The sequence below is a fragment of the Suillus clintonianus genome (assembly GCF_016758775.1).
Source record: "Suillus clintonianus strain FC179 chromosome Unknown DEU56scaffold_99, whole genome shotgun sequence".
NCBI classification, from domain to species: domain Eukaryota; kingdom Fungi; phylum Basidiomycota; class Agaricomycetes; order Boletales; family Suillaceae; genus Suillus; species Suillus clintonianus.
In genome coordinates this window covers 1-16,889 of record NW_024539323.1, presented here as the reverse complement: position 1 = coordinate 16,889, position 16,889 = coordinate 1, and the positions used below count along the sequence as shown (strand labels likewise).

Here is a 16,889-nt window from a genome sequence, read left to right as displayed (position 1 = left end):
AGGTGTACGGCTCGTCCGAAAATACTAACTTGCTCACCCATGATTCAGTGCAGCACTAAGAGGCGGCAACTGCGAAACCGCAGTCACCATCATTAGCTATCCACGGACCTACAAGGTAGCTGGAAAAAATGGAAAATGGAAAGGCGGTTGAACTATAGTCGTGGCTGAAAGCTGGAAATACAGTTTGCATTGAATAACGGCCTCCATTTGGGATCACATCGGAGACTAGGGGCATACTATTTCGAGGGAGAGCGGCGAACTTGGTAGACGTATCACGATGGCGGTCGTACTAGATACACCCCATCTGGGGCTTTTATGGCTAGAATTAGTCTCCTCTAGCCAGTCGTAGGGACGATATCTGTTCCTAGTTTGATTGACCGAAGTAAGTTTTTAATTTGGATGAAATCAAAAGTTAATGCACTCACCCTCGATTGACTCGATCGAAGCTTGCATATCACATTAGTGATCCGCAAACAGAGTTGTCTGATATCCATTGGAAACTTGTCCGGCATGCTGCGCGTTCAGGAGGAATGGACTCGAGAATGCAGAAGCTTTTTGTCAGAACTTCGGACAGTGAGTTGGCGAGGTTCTGCAGCGAGGTAGTACATGGGGAGATGGATGCTCTGCAGGTGTTCGAAGATGAGGAGGGCGAATGCCTGAAGCACAAAGTATGAGTCATACATAGTACGACGACGAGAAATTGTACCTCCGGCCGCAGTGGAAGGTGCCCTGGTCTAGCACTTTGACTCTGACTTTTCTCTCCTCGCTGGCGCTCCCCAGGACAACACTATCATTCAACCTCCCGACTCCTTCAATTTACAGCCTGAGGTCGATGGAAGTTGACTCCGCCCAGGCCCATAATTCTCTCGGTGTTCTTCGTCCTCTAGGCGCTACAATGTCATGTTTTGGGGATTTTTCGAATGAGACACACTGTGAAGGTTCTCTGCATGGTGAGCCAATGACGCTTGCATGTAACATGGAGGTAAGTAAGATGACTTGGAGACGCAATGATAGCAGTTATCGTCAAATATAACGCGTGTTGAAGTCACCGTGGGCAAACATATGAACCCAATCCTCTGTGTAACAATGCCTAGTCATGGAACCCTAATAAACAAGCTCACCACTTGGAGTGATGCCAAGATAATAGTCACATGATGAAGAGGACCGAATTACTTACGTTGAGCGAGTTGCGGCCCGAAGACTTGCTCATTGGAGTCGACCATGCCAATAAGCGTCTTTTTTGGATTTGAACGTTCCCTTGATGCATGCGTAAGTTTGATCCCTTCGAACTATGGCGCTGGATCTGTTCAACTATTTATACACACAATATGCACACATACACAAAGGATTTACACAACACAGGGTCGCGTACCGTTGCCGAGATGTATCAGGATGCATTGGGAGTAGCGTGACTTCCCGTTTTGGTAACACCGCACGACGACAAAATGCTCGAGCTCGATGTTGAGGACAGCGAGCTCAAATAGTTGCCTAATCCTTCACCCTTTTCACTAGTTCTTTTGAGGGAAAAAAAATCAACTGTAGCTAATTAACTATGCCCATAAATCTTCCATACTTACAATATTCACCCATTCCTGTCATGTATTTATACTGGGCGCTCTGAGGGGCTTATTATGGGCTCAATTAATGATGTATTTATTGTATAAATATATTAGAACTTCTACAAAGCCAGAAATATTCAATTAGAGTCCAGAAAATACCAGAAAAGCGGTCAGGGTGGGGGGAGGAGAAGGTGGGGAAGGAGGGTTGTGTTGTCCAAAAGTAAGCATAGTTAAGCTACAGGTGATTTTTTTTCCCTCAAAAGAACTAGTGAAAAGGGTGAAGGATTAGGCAACTATTTGAGCTCGCTGTCCTCAACATCGAGCTCGAGCATTTTGTCGTCGTGCGGTGTTACCAAAACGGGAAGTCACGCTAATTCCAAAGCATCCTGATACATCTCGGCAACGGTACGCGACTCTGTGTTGTGTAAATCCTTTATGTATGTGTGCATATTGTGTGTAAAAATAGTTGAACAGATCCAGCACCATATCGAACCGTCCGCGCTTCATACACAAACAACAGAATTGTATCTTCATGACACACAGCACCTGTTGATCGGGACGCCCATGCGATACTACCTTGATGCAATTCGGAAAGCGACCAACAATCGGTTCAAACTACGACTTTGACAACTTTAGCGTAGAGCGGAAGGAAGACTCGGTTAGGTTACTTGCATCTTTCTCACCTATGTCGTTCCACGGAACATTCACTTACTCCCTCTGCTTCCAGTTTATCGACGCTCAACGCCTGACAGAGCAACACTCGCAAGTCCACCCGGTCCTCGAATTCGAATTCCACCTTTGATTCTTCCGTTTCCGCATCTAGCCTCTGCGTCCGTATTCTCTGTGCAAGTCATTCACTTTGACCCTCGCAAGTTCCTGCGACATGCGCGTGGACGCCGAAGGTGACAGTGAGAATCTGTTCAAGGCTTCAGAATTTCGCCGTAGCGGAGGGCATGCCGACCTAGTCCTAGGCCCTACTGTTGGTGTAAAGGTGAAGAAAGCCCCTACGCAGCCCGCTACTGCAATGATACCTCCAACGAGCAAGTCAAAATCCCCAATCCCTACTCTATCCGTGGTCTCCCCACCAAAGATACCTCCATCCAAACCTCGAGTGCTACCAAGCAGCCACGTCCACCAAGCAACCTAAATTCCGCAAGGGACACATGTCTTCCCTATCTGTCTCCTTTGACGAAGAGGAACAACACGCGTTCTCGACGTGCGAAGATTCTAGCCTCGTACGAGGGAATCATCGTGGTCGCTCCTCGCATCCCCAGATGCTCATGCACGACAGCCCCTTTTATTTCTGTACACAAGGATCTGGGTACGAAACACGAGTCGGGGCTTCCGAATGAATATCGGCAGCGTCTCCGCCTTACTGACTCGGCCTAGGGCTTCGGGCGTAAATGCGAAAGATATGGTAAGGGCCTAGGGTTGGCCTAGAACGACTGACGAAAACTGATTCTCAAACGCACCACACTAAATTCGTTATACATCTTGCAGTTGACGTATCGATGTTTTGAATGGGCGGCGGGGGAGTTATGTAGCTTGCTAGGTGCTCGCCTGCATTATAATCTCATGCACGGGTACGATTCGATGTCTTGATCTATAATAGCCGTTGTTAGTTTGTATAGGCTAGGTATGTGATGTGAATGAGAACGCAAATAAATGAACGAGTTAAATGCAATAACTCGCCTCTCGAGTGTCAAATTATGATCTGCGCTATGGGAATTCAACTAGTGATGTGCATGGCCCGGCTTCAAGCCGTGGGCCGAGCCAAGCCGGGCCCAATTAGGCCAGGCCAAGCCGGGCCAAAGTGACGGCTTGATCATGGCTTTGGCCCGGCCTGGAATTCTGGAAAGCCAAAGCCGACGGCCTGGGCCACGGCTCTAGGGCTACCCTATGTACTATCAACAACAACAACAACAACGAACTTCCGACATAAAATTTTGTTCTCAAACTTGACTTTCGCCAATACAAAAGTGAGTTTTTCTGTGGCAGATTCAGGCATGCTACCTAATATAGTCCAGATGCTACCAAGGTACATAGCTTCAATTCTCTCGCCTCTTCGTTCATTTTAATTCACGCGCTCAATTGTATCTCTGGACAGAAACTCTACAGCTTCGTGACACAAGATGAGATGCTTCACCAAATCTTGTCGATGCGCATTATCCTTGGACAGATCTCTCAGCAGACCCGTGAATGCACCCATTTTATCCAAAATTATTCGGAGACCAAGAGCTTTTGTGAGTCTTACAAGCTGTTACATTTTGCACCGTCTCAAGCTTGCACTAACATTCCACGTGTGCTGTTGGTCTGCTGACATCTGCGCAGACAAACTAACGACTAAGGCGCAAAAGATTACTATCACATTATTTAGATTGTAGACAAGCATCATTTACATATCGAAAAGGTAAAGCCGTTTCATGAACTAGGTAACTCAAATCTTATTGATGTGACAAACGACTAGCCAAGCGCTTCCGCGACTTTCTCAACCTTCCCCCACACCTGGACCTCAAAGCTAACGACGACACCGTCGATATCGTCGGCTTCCTTGCCTTCGAAATGGTGCGCTTTTGACACTCGCAGGCCTCGACGTCAAAAAATCACTTGAAGAATCATATTTACGAGACGACTACCCTCCTCTCTCTGAGTCTCTCACGCAGCGAAAAAAACCCATAATGAAACGCGAGCCCATCTGATCCGGATGACTGAAAACCTCGTCCGTCAGCATTTTGTGCCCGAAGCGAGAGTGAATCGTCGCGATTTGCATTCTGAGGCGCGCACTGGCAGGTGAGTCTTGTCAGAATTGTAAATTCCCTACTCGAGCCGCGGCTCAGGCCAGAGCCAGGCCAAAGCCAGCCGTCATTTGCGGCTTTGGCCCGGCTTTGATTTTTTGCAGGCCAGAGCCGTCTAAAGCCAGGCCAAAGCCGTGGCTTTTGGGCCAAGCCGGGCCGGAACATCACTAAAATTTTATTCAACACTTTCTTAAATTTCAGATATCCTCAGCAGTACTACGCATTCGAATATTTTCAATGTTCAACCACATGCGCACTCAAAGATCAATGTCTATACCACGTTGATTTCTTGTACTCCATAATGATTATCCCGGTCTGAGTCAACACCTCGTCCTGTCTCTTTCAACGTTCTTCAGAACAAATAACTTGAACACATGATACGACGACATATTTGCGAAGACCTATGTCTCTTTGAAATCCACTTTGCAACACTAAATAAATAAGTACCACGACCAAACTTGAAAATCAAGAAAAAGCAAATTCCCCTGGTCCTTGCAGACCACCAGACTACCGTTGACTTCATCGGGGACCTCCCGTGCTACACACCACTGCCAGTCGATATATGCACGCGCTCCTGGAAAGCGATTGAGATCATGTCAGTTGCTGCGTCGGAGTTGGCCACGAGCTGAGCGTGATATTCTCGAACGCCAAGGATCAGGCGTGGTCCCAGCACAAAGAACTGTATGACTGTAAAAATCTGAATAACACCGAGAACAGTCTGAATTTCCAGGGAAAATAGGTCCTATAGAAATGATGGACCGCGGTCGCATTCAGAGGTCAGTGGAAGATTAGCATACCGTTGAGATCGCTGGAGACAAATCAACAATGAGGTTGAAGCAAAAAACAACGACAAAGCTAGCACGTTCAATCATTCAGTGGAAAATGGAACATATTCACAATGAGCTCACCTCGCAAAGTAAAGCACGTGAGTTTTGATCAACACCATAAAACAGTCCCCAATAATCCCTCCTGCCGAATATTGTCGCAGTTCACGGAAGTGTTTGACAGCAATCCAGACTGCAAGACACAGTGCGAGGACCTCCCAGACAGTGTCGAGTATCCAACTAATGGTACCCAGATGTATGATATCCGGGTTACTCACATAGTTGGCAATCGCGCACTGATAGGTGCCGGAGAGAAGGAGTTCCTCTGATGGTCATCAATGAGCCCCATGCACATTTTTTTATTCAAAATTAAGTATACCCCCTGAAATATCCCTGGTTGTCATTACAATGACCACTCCGTTAGGAATGTTGACAGCCAAGAACACGACGACGAGAAATATCAGGATCTTTCTGGATCGTTGGTACATGGCATGTAACCGAATGATCATGATGACTTGCAACATATTTCAGTCAAGTCATTATCACAGGTCTTGCAACTGACTCACCATATAGTATTGGAAATGCCACAGCATTCATCCATTCCCACACGAGGTACACTATCTGGCCTGAGGAATCCAGTTAGTAATCAGCTTCGGGTGGATCACACACTCCCAACAGACTTTACATCTATAGTAGTCATGATAGTGAATGAAGAAGCTGGTCAAGAATTACACTCACCCCTACAGGGCGTCATGGTTAATTGGAGCGGAATAACAGGTATCGGTGCCGAAGACTCACTGTATCTGTCAATGACATCAGTAAAATACCACGGTTCTTAAATTTACTTAATGAGCTTAAATTTGCGGCCAAGTCAATATAAGTCGGTCTTTCTCAAAGACCTTAATCTTAACATAAGCCTCTCGTCTTACACCAACAAAAGACTTAATAGAACTTGAATTTACTTAAATTTATACAGTAAGACAAAATAAGCTCTAAGTATGCAAGGCCAACAAGATGCGATCAGAGACAGATGATAAAAATAAAATAGGCGACGGCGGGGAGCATGGGACGTGGATATAATGAGCGACAAAAAAAAACAGCGCCGAGCGGCTTCAACGGAATGCAAAGAGGTCAGCAAATACATCATCCTCGTCAGGCGCTTCACTGGTGGTAGTCCTCGAGTTCCCGATGCTTTTCGCGTGCTTCGCATACTGTTGTGCCTCCCCAACAATGCTCGCGAAGGCATTGTCGGAAAGCGCCACGATGGGGCCCATGAGTTTGACGGTCATGTGCCCCCAGATAGGTTTGCTGAAAGCAAACTGCTCGCCCTTCGTGATGATGGGGGTCCAGATATCGCCGCCGTCGGTCTTCGCACCTTTGCGTTTGCCGCGGGATTCTTGAATGACTTCGAAGGTGAGGTTCCCATCAATGATGAGCTGAAGAGTACGATAAACCTGAAAATATTATTTTTAGACAATGAACGGTAGAAATCGAATGACTTACAGCAGTAACGGCGAGGGCAAATGCAGCCCGCGCACTAATGCTCTCGGTGTCAAGGTTGGGGACTTCAACACGGCCGAAGGTGAAATTGAGGTGTGATGCGAATGTCTGAAGTACGAAGGGGGATCTCCACATACCCGTCCAGTCCTTTGAACAAATAATTAGATGGTTTCATAGTAATTATTATAGCCACTTACCTTGGGAATGAGTCCTGAATTATCCCTGAAAATGAACCGGTTATGCTTCAGCATGGCCCTTGAAAAGTCCTCGCGAGCCGCAGGATCCAAAAAATCAGCGTCCTGCGCAAAAAATGCAGTGAGGATGGAGCATGCTGCGATACCGAACCCTCCACGCCATTCCATAAGGCGTTGTTTGGCCTAAATGTTGGTTAACATCTGAATGACTGAAAAACAACTATAGACTTACCACTTTTAAAACGGCACCAGATCTAGAGATCTCGTGCTGAATCTTACCCCGGTATATGTAGTTCCAGATCTCCTGCATGGCGTCCCTTAAATCTTCGTCTTCAGGACCCCAAGGCTCAACTTCTCCACCAGCCCAGTGTGCGACAGTTGGTATGAACACCCGGCGCCAGGTATTACCATCCTGGCATCTCTCAGGAAGGTCATCGTTCTGGTACCGGTGATTGGCGCCACTGCCATCGCGGCGTGACGTGACACTCTTGCTCTGCGGCTCTGTCTTTGCTCGTTTCGAAGGGGGGGGTTGGCTATTGATGCTGACGCCGGTCTATGTTTAGCGGAGAGAAAATGAGAAGGGTATCACAAAATAAGTACCGGCTTACTGAAGTTGTTAGGCGTTTGGTGCCTTTTGCTGATACAGGAGCAGGGGGCGGTGATGTGTCCTCGCTCTCGCCAAAGTCAATGTCCGTTGACAAGTCAGTAACGGGCTCAGTCGGGATGAACCTGGCGGTGGCTCTGGATGGTTGCGTAGAAGGGGGGGCACGAGGAGGGGGGGAGGATAAGGACTCGGTCCTTGCCATTATTGGTGAGCGTTTCTTTGGTCGCAATGGAGGCGGTGATAAACTGTTATCACTGACTTCCAATATATCCTGAGTGGGGAGTGAGTGTGATGCAAATGCATGAAAAATGAAAGAAATACCGCAGAAGTCGTATGCCTGGCACCAGGCTTTTTGGTAGCCTTGAAAGCAGCCTCACGCTCAAGTGAATCGTCCTCGTCCAGAAACGCTGTGGTAGGTTCTTCGAGATTGCCTTGAACATTGTTTGTGGGGTGCGGGCTGCCAGTGGGATTAGCCCTGGCGCTAGTGACTTTCGAGATCCTTGAAACAGCAGTTGAGGTGGTGATTGAAGACACCCGTCTGTGTGATTCAGTGCGAAGGCTTTCAAGTTGAGGGCGGAGCAACTTGCTTGTTGCAAGTTTCTCAGCCCAGTCCTTTGTTTTCCCCATCCCCGCATAGTCGTCCTTGGCGGCGCAGACATCCACACTGAATCGATTGAGGTGATCGAGATGAAAAAGAGTCGTTTCGGTGAGTAACAACATGGCAGATGGGAACAATAATCGACTTACACTCCTTTCTTGCCTTTCTGGTCACCACGTGCCGTTGGATCAGCCTGATCTGATATATCGACCTTCGAATTCTGATTGTGAGTCATGTTGATGCCTGTATTATTAACACTTCGCTCAGCATGGACAGCCTCGCGATATGCTGTCTTCTGGACACGCTTATTCCTCGGCTGCACCTCTTCATTCTCCTCCTCACTGGATACAACATAGTCAGTCTCTGTGTATGGTGAGTCTCCTGGAACCTTACCTTGGTTGAAAGTCCTTATCTCCATCATTATCGCCTGCAGCAACGTCCTCCATTTCGACATCCCCCATCTCAGCTGCTTCTACAATCTCCTCGTCATCCTCAATGTTCGGCTGGCTCACCTTCGACTTCGACACAGGACGCGCCCGAGGCCGAGGCTTTGGCGCATGCAAAAGGATCTTCAAGTCCTTCAATGCCTTCTTGTCTTCAATAGACGCAATCTTCTCGGTGGTGCGTTGATCAGCGGCTTCTTTCTCCTGCCGCTCATGCTCGGCTTGGTCGTTGTCTTCCTGGATTTGACGAGCAGTGCGCCTTTTCCTCTTGTTTTGGAGGAGGATCTCACCAGGATGCTGGTTCGCATTTTTAGGACGAGTGTTTGGGCGCACCATTGTTTGAACGGTCGGGCTTGTGGAGGAGAAAATTTGGTGTAAGGTTGAGCGGTCACTATGGACTTTGAAACTCTAAGTTACGTGTCGCACACCCTGTTTTGTATGTATTACATTACATTCTCCCTAGTGTGTTTGCTAATGGTTTGCGCTTTTCAGTTAGCCTCCCATCCATCATGCCAGACGAGATCCCTCATGCGCAGCTCAAACGACGAGCGTTTAGCGCCCGCCGCATCCAGTGTCCCTACCCAGGCTGCAAACGCTGGTTGAAAAATTCCTCTGGGCTGAAACTTCATCAAAGCTCGGCCCATAGCCACTCGTTTACCCATCCTGGATCACAACGCACACAACACGCCTCTGTTGAAGAAATTGAAGATGAAGAAGCTCCCAGACGCACCAACAATGAGCTCTGGGAGTCGAAGCATGGACTTATTCGTGATTATCACGAGACGCTGACTGGTAAGTCAATAGTTGTGCTGCGGTGCCGGCTTGTCTCTGATTGAAACCTATACCCACAGGTCGTATTTGTGATGAGAATGGCAACTTTGTTGACCCTGGCACTCCTCCTCCACCATACACAGCAAAAAGTCCTGACGACTGGACTCCGTATCGCAACCGACTGGAATTTGAGTGCGCAGATTTCATGTACACTGAAAACCAGATGTCCGCTGGTGATATAAACAAGATTCTCTACTTGTGGGGAATCACTCTCGCTGTTCATCGCGACAATCCACCATTTGCCGACTACAAGGACCTGTACAATACTATCGATGCAACACCGCTAGGCGATGTCGCATGGGAAAGCTTCTCCCTGAAGTACAATGGCGATAAACCTGCTGGAGAGTGTCCACTTTGGATGGAACAGTCGCACGAGGTTTGGTTCCGGGACCCTCATACCGTCGTCAAGAACATGCTCGCAAATCCAGATTTCAAAGGTGGAATTGATTATATGCCCTACCGTGAATTTCAGGAGAAGGATGAGCAACGCCGCTATAAGGATTTCATGTCAGGAGACTGGGCCTGGCAGCAAGCAGTACGTATTTTGTGTTTGTTAGTATATTCTCATATTGATGTCAGGTACAGGACCAAATCGCACAGGACCCACAAACGCATGGTGCGGCTTTCGTTCCCATCATTGTAGGCAGTGACAAGACGACCGTGTCTGTCGCTACTGGTCAAAACGACTACTACCCTCTATATCTCTCGATTGGGAACGTTCACAATAACGTCCGGCGGGCGCATCGCAACGCATTGGCTCTGGTTGGATTTTTGGCGATCCCTAAGAGTATGTACCTAATTCTCTCCTAATCTACTTTGAAGCTTACACCGTTGTATGCAGCGGAAAAAAGAAATACAGATGAACTTGGATACCGCAAATTCAAGAAGCAGTTGTTTCACTCCTCATTGTCCAGGATCTTCGCCAATCTCAAACCTGGAATGACAACTCCAGAGGTCACACGGTGTGGCGACGGACACTACCGGCGCATTATATATGGCCTTGGACCCTACATTGCAGACTACGAAGAGCAGGTAGTATTGGCGTGCATGGTCAAAGATTGGTGTGGAAGGTAAGTGGCTACCAGAGATCCTCAGGACATCCCCTGTTCGTATCCGCATTCATCTCAGGACATCGCCTGTTCGTATCCGCATTCATGATCCCCCAGCAATCCTCAGGACACCGCCTGTTCGTATCCGCATTCATGACCCCCAGGGATCATCAGGACACCGCCTGTTCGTATCCGCATTCATGATCCCCCAGGGATCATCAGGACACCGCCTGTTCGTATCCGCATTCATGATCCCCCAGCAATCCTCAGGACACCGCCTGTTCATATCCGCATTCATGATCCCCCAGCAATCCTCAGGACACCGCCTGTTCATATCCGCATTCATGATCCCCCAGCAATCCTCAGGACACCGCCTGTTCGTATCCGCATTCATGACCCCCCAGGGATCTTCAGGACACCGCCTGTTCGTATCCGCATTCATGACCCCCAGGGATCATCAGGACACCACCTGTTCGTATCCGCATTCATGACCCCCCAGCAATCCTCAGGACACTGCCTGTTCGTATCCGCATTCATATCAGGACACCACCTATTCGTATCCGCATTCATGACCCCCAGGGATCTTCAGGACACCGCCTGTTCGTATCCGCATTCATGACCCCCAGAGGGATCCTCCTCGAAGTTTTACGCGATGTCCTCAATGTATCTGCCATGTTCCCCCCCCCCCCCCCCTCCTCCCCCTCCCCCCTTTTAGTTCTCTCTGGTTTTACTATGCAAAGTCTCATTTGTATTCACAGATGCCTTGCATTTCCCTCAAGTCTTGATGAAGGAGGTGTTTCTCGGTCACGCGAACATACTGATGCGCTTGTGGATTCTATAGATTTTGGTATACTTTGGGACGAGTATGGTATCATTGGCGAGTTAGTGGTATGTTTTCCCCCCATATCATTTGTGCATTGTTGAACTAACGGTTGCACTTCATAGCCCTTCACCAACGACTTTCCTCGTGCCGACATTCACGAGCTCCTTGCCCCCGACATACTGCACCAGCTCATCAAAGGAACCTTCAAGGACCACCTTGTTGAATGGGTGGGTCAATACCTCGAACTCACGCACGGCAAAACACGCGCCAAGGCGATTTTAGATGATATTGACCGAAGGTATTTTCAATCTGCCGCTGCCTGTTGTGATTACTGACAATACACTAGAATTGCTTCCGCGCCGCCCTTCCCTGGCCTACGACGCTTTCCACAAGGCCGTGGATTCTCACAATGGACAGGTGACGACTCCAAAGCTTTGATGAAGGTACATTTTCATTCACTATCTCACGTTCATCAAATTTACACAGCTGTTATCTAGGTCTATCTACCAGCAATCGAGGGCCACGTACCAGATGATATGGTTCGGGCATTTCGAGCCTTGCTAGAGTTCTGCTACATCGTGCGCGCAAACGTAGTGACGGACGACACTCTCGCAGCGCTGAAAGATGCCCTTGGGCGTTTTCATACTTACCGGACTATTTTCCAGACTACTGGCGTCCGCTTCGACATTTCCCTACCCCGACAACACTCTCTCATCCACTATGAGCTTCTCATCCGAATGTTCGGTGCTCCGAACGGCCTCTGCTCGTCAATCACGGAATCAAAACATATCAAGGCGGTAAAGCAACCATGGCGACGTTCAAGCAAGTACAACGTGCTCAGCCAGATGCTCCTTACCAATCAGCGCCTGGACAAAGTCGCTGCAGCAAGAGTTGATTTCACAACACGCGGCATGCTCAAAGGGTCTTGTGCCTTCAGCTACTACAATTCATTTGGTACGTGGTCTGTTTTATTTTAATTGAATTTTACTCACTGAATTTCTAGTTGAGAATCCCTCATATATTGACAACGACGATGGAGACCCAGAGGTCCAACCAAACCCAGCGCATGCAGGAAGCAACCCCTTTGCTATCGAGAGTGACGACTTTGACGATGTTGAGGATCAGGGTGTTGTAGATGACGTGGATGTCATTGCTGATGTGCAATTAGCACGGACCTTTCGTGCGTATCCAACCCTCTACTCACTGTGACCTTCGTTCTTAACACACCGTTCAGAACGAAAACGCGCCCGTACCGTTGCTGATCTCGCAGACGAACTTGACATCCCATCATTCCCGACCCTCATTCGCCTCTTCCTGTACGACCAAATACACGCGGACAACCACCATTCTTCTGCCGATGTCCCCCTTCGCGACTGTCCATCCTACACGGGACCAATCAAGATATTTCATTCAGCCGCTGCAACATTTATCGCACCCAGTGATCCGAGTGGAATCACTGGTATGCGCCGTGAGCACATTCGCGTTGTGCCTTCGTGGCGCAAGGGACCAGCTCGCTTTGACTGCGCCTTCGTCAACACGGACAATAGGCATGATGGAATGTTGAGCATGGATGTCGTTCGAATATTCTGTTTTTTCTCTTTTACTTTTACTAACAGTCACACATACCCATGTGCCCTCGTTCAATGGTTCCATCGCATCGCCGAGGAACGAGACGAGCTCACAGGAATGTGGATGGTGGCACCGTCTTTCAATGAAGACGGCTCTCGCGATTTGTCCATCATCCATATTGACAGTATCATTCGCGGTGCTCACTTACTCCCAATATTCGGTACTCAGCTCGTACCACGCGGCCTTCGATTCTACGATTCTCTGGATGTATATCGAGGATTCTACGTAAATCGGTTCATTGATCACCATGCTTTCGAGCTGGCATCTTAATATATTCATTTTTTCTTGCAATGCTTAAGTTCAAAATTTGTCTTAAAAATACTTTAATTGTCTGAGCGTCTTTGTCGGCTTGATGGTAAGACACTCAAGTTGCCATCCAAGTCAAATCGAAGCCTTAAACATCTTGACGCACTTGGGCGCCAAACCAAGTAAAATAAGTTCGTAATAAGTTAAATTAAGAACCGTGGTATTTTACTGATGGAGACCGTTGGAGCACTGACTGTATGCTGCAGGTCAGGAGAAACAAACAATGTCAATGTGAGAAGACATACGTGGTATGTCCATGCTGAGCGTGAGAGATGGCCAATCAGCAAAACACCAGTTGTTTAGCCTTCTGAACATACATGACATATAATAGTCCAAGATAGCGCAGCTAGGATATTGTCAAGTCAGCACAACTTCACAACAGGCAAGATACATACACTCAGATAGAGGACGGTCATAAGGGACCAACGTTGCCTCTGTCGCAAATCAATGTCATTCTTCTGACATGGAGCTCTGCTCACCCAGATTAGTTCAACCTATCAAAATATTCTTAGTGAGATGGCCGCTCCGGTCATAGCATCAACATACCTCTTGTCCGAACATAAGGGCTGTAAATAAGCGTAGGAAATCAGAAATTCTGTAAGGTTATCATGCTCACCCCAATCATATGTCACTCCAGCAAAGGCGGCAACTACGAAACCGCAGACAAGGTTACTAGTAGATTAACACATCATCGTCAACATCTAACTACTCTTCACGAACCTACGAAATAGCTGCCAACACGCCAAGAGTTGATGAGTGGCCAATAACTAGGGTCGTCTGAGACTAGGGGCATACTATTAGAGGATGTATTTGAGGGAGCGGGGAACTTGGTAGACATACGACGATGTCGTTCGTGCTAGATATACAAACATCCAGCGCTTGGATCACCAAAATGAGATCGAGGGATGATATAGATATCCGTTCCTACCAATGCATATCATATCGTGAATTGACGCTATCAGGCCTTGAATAAAATGGCAGTGATGCGAAAGTGAGCAGACAAGGTTCGATGCCGCCGATCTGATCACCGCAACCTGCATCAATTGTGGCGGCCGAATCGTAGTTGTTGTACTGGCTCTGAGAATCTTGAAATCAATAACAAATTCCCACGGGTGATGTGTTCTTTGTACATGCACAAGCGCCATACGTTGATCGTGTTCCATGATAGGGGATTGGATGCATGTACTTGTGGCCACATTCGTACTACTCGACTGTACATGAATCAGATGAAAGGTTGTGCATTTTCGCTTGTTTGTGATTACGCATAATCAAGTATGAGCATTGGGTCAGTGGTGTGAATTTCAGGCATCTAGGGTCCAAAACCATTGTTGACCTTTTCAAAAAATGCTTGCCACGATGTCAACTTGGGCGCTGTTCAAGCCTGTGTTGATATATAATACATGGTGTCGTTGATGGGCTGAAGCTGAACCTCGCAATGCCAAGAACACCTTGACTTTGATCCGATCGATATTCCTGGATGCATTTTCCCTTCCTACTTGAATTCATGCTGAAACACTTGCTGCGAACAATTAGATCTTAGATACCATCCCTCACTTCGACGTTACAAGTACTGGATGGTTACACATCATGAACGAGATGTACGACGCACTAGCAAGCACGAATGAGGTCCTGGATGCAACACTGGGTGGTGATCTACATATTTCATGGATATCGACTTGACTGAAACGTCACGCAAGTCATCATGATCGCTCGGTTGTATGCAGTGTATCAGCTATCTATAAAAGTGTTGATGTTTCTCATTGTCCCTTGCCATCAGAATCGCCAACACCGTAGCTCATGGGGTAAGCTTTAATCATAGATGAATGACTTGGGTGACAAACACCAAAGGATCTTGTTCTCTCCGGCACCTATTGGTGTGTGATTGGCAACGCGAGAGGTGTCGCACTTCTGGTAGACGTTGGTAGTGAAGCATTTGCACGGGCGAAACACTTGGATACCGGAAAGATGGAAGAACATCAAGATTTGTTCGTGATGTCGTTACCTTGTTTCATATCTCAACCTGGCCCTCGCCCCTTTGTTGCTTCACGCACACCTTCCCGCTCTCTGCCTTCCTCATCGGGCTATCCTATTATAAGGATGCCAAAATGGTAAGCTCAGAATCTTCGATTTGCGTCGTGAAGTTGACGTGGTGGTGAGTCACTGGTGACAGGCATCGGTTTTCACAGCCAGAAACATCGTAGTTGATATTCTGTGATTGATATCTGATGAATATACAAGCCATCCCCAGATAAAGATAGCGTTGAGAGAGGACATGGGAGAAAAGAAGAGTCGGACGCACAGTTATGACCGTGTGAGGCCTCAGTTGTTATTCTTGATGGTGATTTGATGAACCTTAGCGCAAGCATCTACATCCCAAGACTCTTAACAAGGACCAAAGGCGGTAACATCATATTGGAACGCCACATAAGAGAGTCCAGATATGTAAGGTAATAACTCACCTGGGCTCGTGCAGTTGATGCTGACTGGAGTCGAAAGTGTCATCCATTGACTGGTGCTGTTCGCAGGGTAGCTTTGTCGGAAATTTCGTAAGTCGGTTGCAACAGCGTGCCTGTGAGACTCGGTATCAACCGTATTGATACCGAGTCACGATATTGAAACTTAAGTTCTATTCTTAAAACCCATTAGGAATATTTATACCAGAGTTGCATCATTGTAACTGATTTGTAATATTGATGCCGGACCTAGACCCTCGGTACGTCAATTGCAACGCTGTAGCCAGCTGTTAATTCAGATACCGCACCATCCTCTCAACACCCCTTCACCAACAACTTCAGCCCTCGTTAGTATCGTCTGTTCTCCTTGTTACAGTTCTGATTTGTATAATTTCATTGGCAGATCTGCGTCTTTTAAATGTCATTAGTCTGCTGATTCAAATCACTTACATATTTCAGATTCTGCAAGCTTTGTATACCCGACTTCACCCTCCAGCACTTCGCAATCAAAGTGCCACACCATCTGCTGTCTTGAGAGGTGATTTTACACCCATCTTCACTAACAATTCATGTAAGTCTCGTCACTGTCTCTGATGAATCTGACGCTGATGTGTCCCAGTTTCAATATCATATTAGATGCCCGCCGATTTGCAACGATCCTGTGATCATTGTGGCCGATCCTTTCATCGCCAAGGATTCCGAACACACGAAAAGGCTTGCCAGAGGCGCTCTGAACAAAGAAGAGAGGATTTGGAGCTTGCTAGGGTCATTCGTCAAGGTACGTCTATTACTATATTACTAGCATCATTTTGATTCTACACTAATGTTAATTAATTGTAGAGCAAGAACAGGCGCATCAGGGTAGTGTGTTTGCTGGTGTCCGTCCTTCCATCAGTGGCTCAACATCTTGTAAGCCGTCACTTTCGTTTGTCCTCGATCACCAACACTGACCTGTCGTGCATTGACGCAAGCTATCGACAATCGTTTGGAGGGTGATGATTTCGATTTCGATAACCAAATGGACTACCAACATGATGCCGATGTGGGACGGAACCGATTCTGATGGTATGTTTTCGTCATTTCTTTGTATCATCATGTGTTCAACTTATGTCTATACAGGTGATCCGCCACCATCTGGAACAGCATCGCCTGCACCCCAGCACGAAATTGACGATATCAAAGTGGAATACCACCCCAGTAGTGGTATCCCCACCAAAGTGTACCACTTCGAAGACTATGGAAGCGGTCCCGGTGCCCCACCACCAGTTTCCAGAAGCAGAT

The 16,889-nt window shown here is 47.5% G+C and overlaps 4 protein-coding genes across 4 annotated transcripts; 2 read left to right on the top strand and 2 right to left on the bottom strand.

Annotated features, from left to right (window-relative positions):
- Nucleotides 1-1,654: 1,654 nt before the first annotated feature.
- DEU56DRAFT_904001 (uncharacterized protein) lies at nt 1,655-3,366 on the bottom strand. Its single transcript, XM_041356656.1, has 5 exons — nt 3,252-3,366; nt 3,032-3,191; nt 2,418-2,702; nt 2,272-2,385; nt 1,655-1,990 (listed from the first exon to the last, which is right to left on the bottom strand). Exons 2-5 carry the CDS (start codon nt 3,050-3,052, stop codon nt 1,925-1,927), a joined length of 486 nt encoding a protein of 161 aa, XP_041203958.1. The 5' UTR covers nt 3,053-3,191; nt 3,252-3,366; the 3' UTR covers nt 1,655-1,924.
- Nucleotides 3,367-6,290: 2,924 nt separating this feature from the next.
- DEU56DRAFT_917080 (uncharacterized protein) lies at nt 6,291-8,853 on the bottom strand (the record flags this gene model as incomplete). The annotated part of the gene is made up of 8 exons (XM_041357940.1): nt 6,291-6,632; nt 6,682-6,825; nt 6,876-7,055; nt 7,105-7,425; nt 7,481-7,747; nt 7,798-8,140; nt 8,224-8,415; nt 8,468-8,853. 8 exons carry the CDS (start codon nt 8,851-8,853, stop codon nt 6,291-6,293), a joined length of 2,175 nt encoding a protein of 724 aa, XP_041203957.1.
- Nucleotides 8,854-9,026: 173 nt separating this feature from the next.
- On the top strand, nt 9,027-13,119 carry DEU56DRAFT_744748 (uncharacterized protein; the record flags this gene model as incomplete). Its single annotated transcript, XM_041349101.1, has 10 exons — nt 9,027-9,309; nt 9,369-9,883; nt 9,934-10,135; nt 10,190-10,418; nt 11,156-11,285; nt 11,343-11,518; nt 11,567-11,663; nt 11,718-12,174; nt 12,224-12,316; nt 12,455-13,119. 10 exons carry the CDS (start codon nt 9,027-9,029, stop codon nt 13,117-13,119), a joined length of 2,847 nt encoding a protein of 948 aa, XP_041203956.1.
- Nucleotides 13,120-14,742: 1,623 nt separating this feature from the next.
- On the top strand, nt 14,743-16,873 carry DEU56DRAFT_759738 (uncharacterized protein; the record flags this gene model as incomplete). Its single annotated transcript, XM_041350349.1, has 13 exons — nt 14,743-14,803; nt 14,853-14,871; nt 14,933-14,957; nt 15,004-15,140; nt 15,274-15,307; nt 15,404-15,493; nt 15,681-15,701; nt 15,862-15,868; nt 16,068-16,146; nt 16,245-16,386; nt 16,449-16,517; nt 16,580-16,673; nt 16,728-16,873. Coding segments are annotated over 13 exons (924 nt in total), but the record flags the coding sequence as incomplete, so codon positions are not given.
- Between the last annotated feature and the right edge of the window lie 16 nt (nt 16,874-16,889).

Bases quoted from the DNA above. Each gene is read 5' to 3' on its own strand.
- DEU56DRAFT_904001 (XM_041356656.1), bottom strand. From the start codon at position 3,052: ATGTATAACGAATTTAGTGTG. The intron at 2,703-3,031 runs GTGCGTTTGAGA...TGCGGAATTTAG, and splicing joins TGTATAACGAATTTAGTGTG to GTTGCTTGGTGGACGTGGCT. The intron at 2,386-2,417 runs GTGAATGACTTG...ATACGGACGCAG, and splicing joins AGGAACTTGCGAGGGTCAAA to AGGCTAGATGCGGAAACGGA.